The following is a 10,200-nucleotide window of genomic DNA, read 5'->3' on the forward strand; positions in this document are numbered from 1 at the left end:
TTGACGTATAGAAAGCAGCTGAGCCGAAGTGATTCGGGCTTCCGCTTTCTGAAAGAACCTCCTGTGGAAAGCATCCATTAGATCTCGGTAAGATCTAATGCTTCCTTGGGGGAGGCTATCGAACCACCTTCTTGCGTTCCCGATAAGCAGCTCGGGAAACAGCTTGCACATATGGACCTCATTGAGACCCTGGTTCACCATATTATACTGATAGCGTCCCAGGAAGTCATGAGGATTCACTAACCCGTCATAAGTCATCGACGGAGTTCGGTAGTTCTGTGGCAAGGAAGTTCGGGTGATATCGTCCGAGAACGGAGTCTTCAATGCTCCGTACATGGCGAACCCGACACCTCTTCGGTATGGAGGAGATGGAGTTCTCCTGTGATTCCGGTACCGAGGAGGAACAGGAACATGTCGGGGTTGAGGATTCTTCTTCCTGGAAGACACAGCACTACTGCGGTAGCGACTTTCATGTCTGGATGAGGAGGGAGAATCCACCGTTTTCGTCTCCGGCTTTTGGCCCTTTTGCAGGAAAATTAAGAACTCTTCCTGCTTCTCGGCCAAAAACAACTTGACAGCCTCGTTCAAATTGGGCTGCTGGGAAGACTCGGTGCGATGAGTCTTTGAGCGGCTTGTTCCTTCTCCGTGAGAACTGGAAGTAGATTTCTCCCGAGGCTGTTTTCCAGACCTGCGGGCTGGACTAGCTTCCTCATGGTTATCACGAACGGTATTATGGGTGTTACGTGATCTGGTATGCATTTTTTTGGTGGAAGAGGATCAAAAACTCGCTTTATCACAAATTTGGTTCTCTGTTTCCCACAGACGGCGCCAGTGATGGTTGGGCGAATTTTTGATAGTAGTAAATGCAGGTAATGAATATAGATCACGACACAAGGAATTACGTGGTTCGATTTACTGAGGTAAATCTACGTCCACGGGAAGAAAGGAGGGCAAGATTGTATTGCTTGATCTGGTTTTCCAGCTTACAAATACAGACTTGCTATATGATATTTGATGTCTAGAGAGCCCCCTTTCCTATCTGATCTAAGTTCTATTTATACATTGAACTAAGATCGTGGCTTGCATCACCACTAACTAGGTCGTGGCTTACATCATCACTAATTAGGTCGTGGCTTACATCATCACTAATTAGATCGTGGATGTCGTGGAGGTCATGAGATCTTGCATGGGTCCACCACTAAATAGATCGTGTAGTGGAGGTCGTGGAGGTTCTGCATGAGTCCACTATCTCCCAGTTCGGTCGAATACTGAGACCGAACTGCTGAACTATTGCCGAGCAGCTTTTGCCGATCTGAGAGTAGAGCTTGATTAGTCGGCTTTTACCGAGCTGTAGGCTGGGGCTGAACTCTTTGGTAATGCCGAACTGATTGGTCGGCTTTTACCGAGCTGTAGGTTAGGGCCGAACTCTTTGGTAATGCCGAACTGATACTCTTCCTTGGTCTTTGGGCTGATGGGCCGTCACTGCTATTGGGCTTGTTTAGTACGTACCCCATCAAGAGGCTACATGAATGGTTTGAACCTTGCTGGTTTGTTACCGTTTACTCGATCGTTATGAAATATTTATTAGCCTAGTTAATTAAGAACAGCCTTACTACTACTACTACTGTTGCTCTTTCTTTAAACTTTGTTTGAGACCTTTTATTTGTTTTAGCTTTTACTAAATGTTGCCTCATATTTCAGCTTATTTTTCTTCACAATCAATATAGATGAGAATGATTTGTGTGCTACCCAGTACTCCTCCCGTCCCTTTCCCTGAAAAGTATGAACATTTGATTCAACACGGGTTTTAATGTATAATTGATAAAATAAGAGAATGAGATAAAGGGTAGTGTAAGTAATAGTGGAGAATGAGTTTCACATCATTAGTAGTGTATGTAGGAGTATTGTGTTGTTTAACTATTCCAAATATTTAAAAGTTAATAGTATTTTTCAATGACAAACTAATAAGAAAATAGTTCATACTTTTGAGGGACGAAAGGAATAGAGAACTACCTATATATTGTTCCCTCTATTATTGTAATATCAATGTAGATTATTTGAGTCATATTCTTTTTTGAGTTGTCCATTACAAATGACTTATTTTCCATTTTAGCAATATCCAACACATTTAATATCTCGTAGTACTTTAATCTTTTTCCCACTTTGTTCACTCATTATTGATATATTCCATTCGTTCTGTAGTAGTAGAGAGAATAAAGTAAGAACGAGAAAATGTGTTACTTTTTGCTAAAAGTGGAAATGATTCAATACCATGGAATGTCCTAAAATGAAAAAATGACTCAACTACCAAGGAACAGAGGAAATACTTTATTATACTATCTCACTTTATTCTAGTCTACCTTAACTCACTACATATTTATTAGTTAATCTTGGTGTTCAAAAGATTTGCTTTACACTAATCAGATGGAGAGAGTACAAAATAATACTCCATTCATCCCATAAAATTAAAGACTTTTATGTTTGGCACGACACGAGTTTTAATGCATAATTGAAAAGTAATAAAGAGATAGAAAGAAATATTCCGTCTATCCCCTAAAAATAGAAATTATTTCTTTTTTAGTTCGTCCCCTATAAATAGAAACTTTCTTTTTTAGAATTTTTTTTATCTCTAATAACCCATTTTTTACTAACACATTATTCTTTCATTTCTCTTACTTTATCAATTTTCATTAAAACTCGTGGTGTTTCAAATGTTTCTATTTTTTGGGGATGGAGGGATTAGTTATTAGAGTATGTCACTAAAGAATGGATTCAACTTCATTATAGAGAAAGAAGTTATCAAAAATAGATACTTTATGGAACATATCAAAATAAAAAGAATCTCTATTTTTGGGGACGAGGGAGTATATATACAATTGGAATTTTAAAAGAAACCATAATTTATTAAGCTGTATGTTTCTTGTATGTTTTTGATGATTAGTGGGTAAATTTTGCTATAACCGTCTGACTATCACAATATAGAGGAACTGACTTGGTCACCTCCAATCCAAAATCCTTGAGTAAGGCAACAATCCAAACCACTTCACAACAAGCAAGGGCCATCGCCAAATATTCTGCCTCCGCTGAAGATCTAGAGACTGTATGTTGCTTCTTTGAACGCCAAGAAATCAGAGAAGTGCCAAGGAATAAGCAAAAAGCAGAGATTCATCTTCTTGTATCAGGGCAAGCTGCCCAATCCGCATCCAAAAAGATGCTCAAATGAGGATCTGCCTTAGCAGAGTAGAAAAGACAGTGGCCCAAAGTACCTTTCAGATATCTTAGAACTCTCTCACCGGCAAGCATGTGCTCTGAGCATGGTTTTGATAGAAATTGACTAAGCTTGTTTACAGCAAATGTGATGTCAGGTCGTGTGATACAAAGATACACAAGGCGGCCTATCAATCTTCTATAAGGAGTGGGGTCTGGAAGTGGATCCCCTGCATCTTGATGTAGAGACTTGGTAGAATCCATGGGTGTAGAAGATGGCTTGTAGCCAAGTAGACCAGCATCTGAGACCAAACCCAATGCATATTTGTGCTGAGAAAGAAACAAACCAGATTGGTTTCTAGCAATCTCAATCCCAAGAAAATATTTAGGGGTGCCCAAATCTTTGAGCTTGAAGTGAGCTTGTAGAAAAATCTTGAACTCAGTAATCAGATCATCCTCACTACTAGCCACCAAAATGTCATCAACATAGATAACCACTCCAAAGAACCTCCCATCAGCTAAATATTTATAAAAATATGAATGGTCAGAAGCAGATTATATCAGACCAAAACCAACCAAAATACGAAAGAACTTTAGGTACCACTGTCTTGAAGCCTGCTTTTAGTCCATATAAAGACTTCTTGAGTTTACAAACCAGCTGACCATATCCAACTGGTAGATTTTCAATAACCAAACCAGGTGGCAGAGTCATGTATATCTCCTCCTCTAGATCACCATACAAAAAGGCATTGTTGATGTCAAGATGAGATAATTTCCAACCTTTTATAGCTGCCAATGCTAACATTACTTTCACTGTGAGTTTTGCAATAGGTGAGAATGTATCATGAAAATCAACCCCAGCCTGTTGAGTGAAAGCCCTTAGCCACCAAACGAGCTTTATAGCTTTCTACAGTAGCATCAGTCTTGAACTTGATCTTGTAAACCCATTTACTAGATATAGGAATCTTTCCAGGAGGTAGAAAAGTGATCAACCATGTATTAGTTCTTATCAGAGCCTGCAGTTCATCTTGCATAGCCAACACCCACTTAGGATGTTGTGCTGCTTGTTTATAGGTGGATGGTTCGGTAAGAATTGAAATGAGAATGATGAATCTAAGATAAGGTTGTGACAGCTTGGCTAAAGAAAAATAGTCAGAGATTGGGTATTTTGAGGTGGAAGTTACTGAATTACAAATGTAATCAGAAAGGTGTGTGGGAGTGTGTATAGTTCTTCCAGATTTTGACTGATATGAAGTAGAGGCGGAATTTGGAGTATGGGAAGTATTTTGAGGAATGACAATATGGTCAGTATGAGAGTATGAGAGGAAGATGTATCTGGATGATGAGAAATATCAGTAGGAAAGTGAGAAGGTGACTGTTGTGCAAGAGGAAATTCTGACTCATGAAAGCTCACATTTCTACTAATAAAAATGTCATGTGTGTCCAGGTTCATGACTTTGTACCCTTTATAACCTGGAGGATAACCAAGAAACAAGCATTTTACAGCTCTTGGAGAGAACTTATGCTTGCTTTTATCTAATGTGGAAGCAAAGCAAAGACACCCAAACTCTTATTGAAAAGAACTTGGAATGGAGTCAAATTGTCTGGAAGCACAGAAGATGAAGTTCTATTTATGAGGAAAGAAGCAGTGAGTATACATTCCCCCAAAACTCAATAGAGAGATGTGACTGAAACATTAGGCTTCTGGCTACATTGAGAAGGTGTTGGTGTTTTCTCTCCACTCTTGCATTTTGTTGTGGTGTTTCTACACAAGAATGTTGAGTGACAGTCCCATAAGATGAGAGTAAAGAGGTGAGATTAAACTCTGGGGCATTATCACTATGCATGACCTTGATTTTCTTAGAGAACTGAGTGTGAATAGTTGAGAAAACCTGTGTCATGACTGTATGGATCTCTGATTTTTGTGTGAGGAGAAAAGTCCAGCCAAAACGTGAGAAGTCATCTACAATGGTTAAGAAATATCTGAATCCATCATGTGTTGGAGTGGAAAAAGGCCCCCATACATCACAATGGATCAAATCAAAAATAGCAGATGGCTTGAATTCAGAAACTAGAAAAGGAAGCTTCTTCTGCTTTGCTAGAGGACATATCTGGCAATTTGTGAGCTGAGTGTTTGTAGGAGATAAAAATTTAGACAAAACTTTGAGTTTATTCAGAGAAGGATGGCCCAAACGTTGGTGCCAAACATCAAGACTTATAACGGAGTTAACAGAAACAACATGAGAAACAACATTATTATGAGAAGTAGAGGAAAAATTGCTTACTGCATTACTTGGTGAATCAGGGAACTCAAAGATGTATAAGTTGCCAACACGGTACCCCTCTCAATCACAGTCCCCAGTATAGCTTCCTGAATTTGGAAGCTATTGTGAGTAAATACAACAGTGCAAGAAGTGTGTTGAGTGAGAGCACTAACAGATATTAGGTTAAATGAGAAGAATGGCACATGAAGAACAGAAGAAAGGGTGATGAGAGAAGTGAGTTGGACAGTACCTAGGTGAGTAACAGGAGCAGTATGGCCATTTGGGAGGTTGACAGATGCATTAGCTATTGGAGAGGCAGAGGAAAAAAGAGATTGATCAAAACACACATGGTGAGTTGCCCCTGTATCTAAAATCCAGGTAGAGCATGAAGATGAAAAAGAATTTACGCAGGGTGAGAAGAAAACTGTACTAGAAAAATTGTTCAATGGCTGAGAGTGTCTGGCAGAGGTGGAGTTGCTAGCTGTAGAAGTGGAGTTATGGAGGTGTTGGCTCTGCAAAAGACTGATAAGCTGTTGATACTGATCAATACTTAGGAGATTCACAGCAGCAGATGCAGCAGATGAAGACAAGGGCAAAGGAGAAGCACATACTGTCTCCTCCACAAAATTAACAGATCTATGCTGATTAGAGGCTGCATTTCCAGAATAAGCAGCAGATTGAGGTGCCTTTCCTCTGCCTTTGCCAAAACCCGTGGAAAACAGTGTAGGAGAAAATATTTCTCCACAGGATGATTAGTCTTACCACAATGAGAACAGTGGAATTTATTCATGCCTCGGCCATAAGAAGCAGTAGCATTTACAAACGGCTGCTCACTAGGAACAGGAACATGAGCAGGAACAGATATAGGAGAAGAGAAGCTGGTACCATTAATGTGTCGCTGCCTCTCTTCCTAAATGACAAGAGCAAAGATCTTAGATAAAGAAGGAAGGGGAACCATCGATAAAATGTGAGATCGAATATGAGAAATTGCATGGTGCAATCATGCTCTTGATGCTCATGCCACCGCGTAGCGCTACCACAGTTACAACGAGCACATGTGCACCATGAGATTGGCTGAGTACTTTTGAACTCATCCCAAACGATCCTTAGATTTGCGAAGTAGCCATTGACATCAGAGGTACCTTGAGAGAAAGACATCAGTTGTTGTTTCAACTGATTGATCCGAGCAGAATCACTAGTAGAAAACCTATCATTCAGATCTGACCAGATTGAATAAGCATCATCGAGGTACATAACATTAGAGCATATTTGAGGAGAAACAAAATTGCGTATCCATGAGATCACCATGCTATTGCAATGAATCCATGGCTGATAGAGAACATCTTCACGGCTAGGACGCAAAATCGAACCATCAACAAACACCAGTTTATTTTTGGCAAGGAGAGCAGTGGTGAAAGATCGACTCCAAGCAGGATAATTAGAGCGATTGAGCTGCTGCGGAACAAGGATAGCTCCTGGGCTATCACTCGGATGAAGATAGTACGGACTAGATGTGTCCTCAACTAGTGGAGGACGACCACGATCGCCGCGATTGTTCATCGGAGATCGGGAAGAAGATCGGAAAAATAGAGATAAAAGAGAAGATCAACGAAAATCAGAGATAATTCGCGGAAAAATTTTCACTGATACCATAACAAGACTATGAATTAAGCTCCATGAAGATGGAGATCGAGGGAGAGAGAAGACATAATATGTGGGAGAAAAATGATATTATTTCCTGATATCCTGTAAAACATAGAGTGCCATCACCTTAATACTAATGGTGTATGGTGTAGGTACATGAAGAGCATACATTAAAAAAATCCCAAAAATGACTAATAAATGGAACCTAACTAATTAAGTGACAGCTGGCTCAAGCATCGACAAGTATATGACTTAATATATTTCATGCTTTATTCTAATAAAGTTATTGATATAACTTGCAGATCATTTTAGTCTACGATGATATGTTCTTTTTTCTCTACAATGGTGTATCTAGTAAACTGCGATCTGGCATGTCTTGGCGGTACGGGTTCCCGACGAGTTGCGAGCAGCCCACCGCCAAGATCACCACCCTATTTGGTAGTAACACGCACCCCCACCACGTGGCGCGATTTCCACAGTTGGATTTTAATTTTTTTTAAATTGTCAAAATTAAAAAAAAAATCTCACTTTAAAATTTTAAAATTTTTTTGTTCTTCTATTTTCATTTTTATAATTTTTTATCCTTCCATTTGTTCCTAAATTATCTATAAATATTCTATTCATCTAAAACAATTTCACACCAAACTCTCAACAATTTTATTCCCCTTTGCATTCCTTGTATATACCAATCACAAAGTCATGTTGGGTTGACTGGAAAGTAAAATGGGCAAGAAAAATGATTCCTAAAAAATAAATCTCAGGAATATGATTCCTAATAACTTTCCGTTTTTGTGTTTAGAAAATATTAAGATTTTAAATTTTATGTTTTATTTAAACACCAAACTAAAAATATACTTCTATTTATTTATTTTTAATTTATAAAAATAATAATATAAAATCTTTAATAAATTTATTATTAATTATATATGATAATAATTATATAATTATATTTATTATTAGTTTAAATATGGATTATTCATCATAATATATAATAATATAATTGTAATTATAATTACATGGAGTATTATAATTATAAATGATTATAATAATAATAAATAGGATTATTATAATTATAATTATAATATTTACGGATATTATAATTGAATAAATTTTATAATTTGAAATTTCACTACGACTTTATTGATGAATTATAAATTTATAAAATAATAGTAATTATTATATAATTTATGTTATATAGTTATATTTTAATTATTTAATACATTATTAATTATTATTATGATAATAACAAATATATATGAAGATTATAATAATATAGTTATAATTATGATAATTTTAACTATAGTTATTTATTATACCAAAATTAAGTATGATTTATAATTTTATATCATTTTTAATACATTGTAATAATAATAATAATAATAATAATAATAATAATAACAAAAACAATGATAATAAAATTATACTTATATTACATTAAATATGTAAGAATCCTAAAATTGAGAAAAAGAATGTCTAAGAAAAGTTAGGATTCAGAATCCTGGAAAGTTGTACTAACTTTCCTTATTCTTGGAGTTCTGGTTACTTTCCCTAAAAACCGAAACAAATACAGAAATTTAAAATTTAAAGAATCAAATTACTTTCCTAGACATAATCCTGACAACCTTATTCCATTCAATCATATCAAAATGACCTTAATAATAGTACTCAATAGTGAAGTTTTATTTGCATGCATAAATAGTAAGGTTTTCTCTCTACGTATACCGCATATAAAAGTTAAGTGGCACAAAAAAATCATTAAATACTTTCTATTCTTATTAATGACATAACTGGAAAAAAAACTCTATCTCGACACTAGTTCATACCTAATACTCCTACCAGTTTGGAGATTTATAGATTATGAAATAATGTAAAGATTTTCCGCAACTTTCCTTGTTACAAACATACTTACCTTAATACCAAGCATCTTGAAACTTGCCTTTATTACATGAACATATTCCAAATCTATTAACTCAATTTTTTTTATTTGACTTGATATTAATGAATATTCTTACACTTAAAAATGAATATTCCAAACCACTTCGGAGTAAAACTTCCGCATTTCAGAGGCTAATAACAATATATTCAAACCACAAAATTCTTTAACAATTTGTATTGCTATTGAAGAATCACAAATCATAAAACAAAACACAACTTCATAGAGAATCAATCTATAATCAAACATTATATGTCGTAAATGGTAATAAACTACTACTACTACTACTATAACACTGTAATGAACATAAAAACCCTAATTTTTTGAGATGAATGTGTAATAATTGTGAATCGAAGAAGAAGTCTGTGGAAGTGATAACTGTGGCGGATAAACACTCAATCTCTCAGCAACTTCGCCGCAAAAATCCTCCAACGACTTGAGCAATTCCTCAAGCTGATGCAGCTCCAAACCCTCGTCGGGCTCCTCCCACCACAATCCCGCCTCGATTTCCCTCTCCGCCGCGATCCTCACCTCCGTCTCCAGCTTCCTCTTCGCCTCCTCGTACTGGACCCTGCCCTCGTACTCGCACGGGATCCGCCCGGCCTCGGTCGCGGGGGTGGGGTCCACGCGGTCGACCACGGCCCTGACCGAGGGCTGCCCGTACGAGAAGAGCTTCCCGCCCGGGGACTGCACCAGGATCGCCATCTCCGCGCCACAGTAGACGGCGATCTCGCTGGCCTTGCGGAACAGCCCGCCGCGGCGCTTGGTGAACGCCACTTGGAGACTGCTCTTCTTCTCGATTTTCTTGATTTCGATCTTCCTTCGCCCCATTGTCTTCTTCTTCCCGTTGAGATTTTCCATTGTTTTCGTATTGTGTTTCGCTCTAAACTCTGAATTCTAAACTCCAGCGGATATTTATAGCCCTCGTGAGGAGGGCATAAGATTCTGTAATTAATGCGTTGATTTTTTTTTTGTTTCCTTTTGTGACCTCAAATTAACTCTAACCATATATGCATGATATTGCAGAAAATTAAATTAACTTAAAACTACACCCAACTATAAGGAAAATATGAGTAAGTCGAAATTAGGCTATGATCAATGCCTAATTTAGGCTGAATTATGGTATTTTTCACTAATTTAAAACCTTGCATG

At 37.3% G+C, this 10,200-nt stretch overlaps 1 protein-coding gene across 1 annotated transcript; it reads right to left on the bottom strand.

The window, feature by feature from the left end:
* Window positions 1–9,363: 9,363 nt before the first annotated feature.
* LOC121775900 (agamous-like MADS-box protein AGL62) lies at window positions 9,364–9,909 on the bottom strand. The gene has a single exon (XM_042172988.1). It carries the CDS (start codon window positions 9,907–9,909, stop codon window positions 9,364–9,366), a length of 546 nt encoding a protein of 181 aa, XP_042028922.1.
* Window positions 9,910–10,200: the final 291 nt, after the last annotated feature.

Source organism: Salvia splendens, chromosome 2 (assembly GCF_004379255.2).
Source record: "Salvia splendens isolate huo1 chromosome 2, SspV2, whole genome shotgun sequence".
NCBI classification, from domain to species: domain Eukaryota; kingdom Viridiplantae; phylum Streptophyta; class Magnoliopsida; order Lamiales; family Lamiaceae; genus Salvia; species Salvia splendens.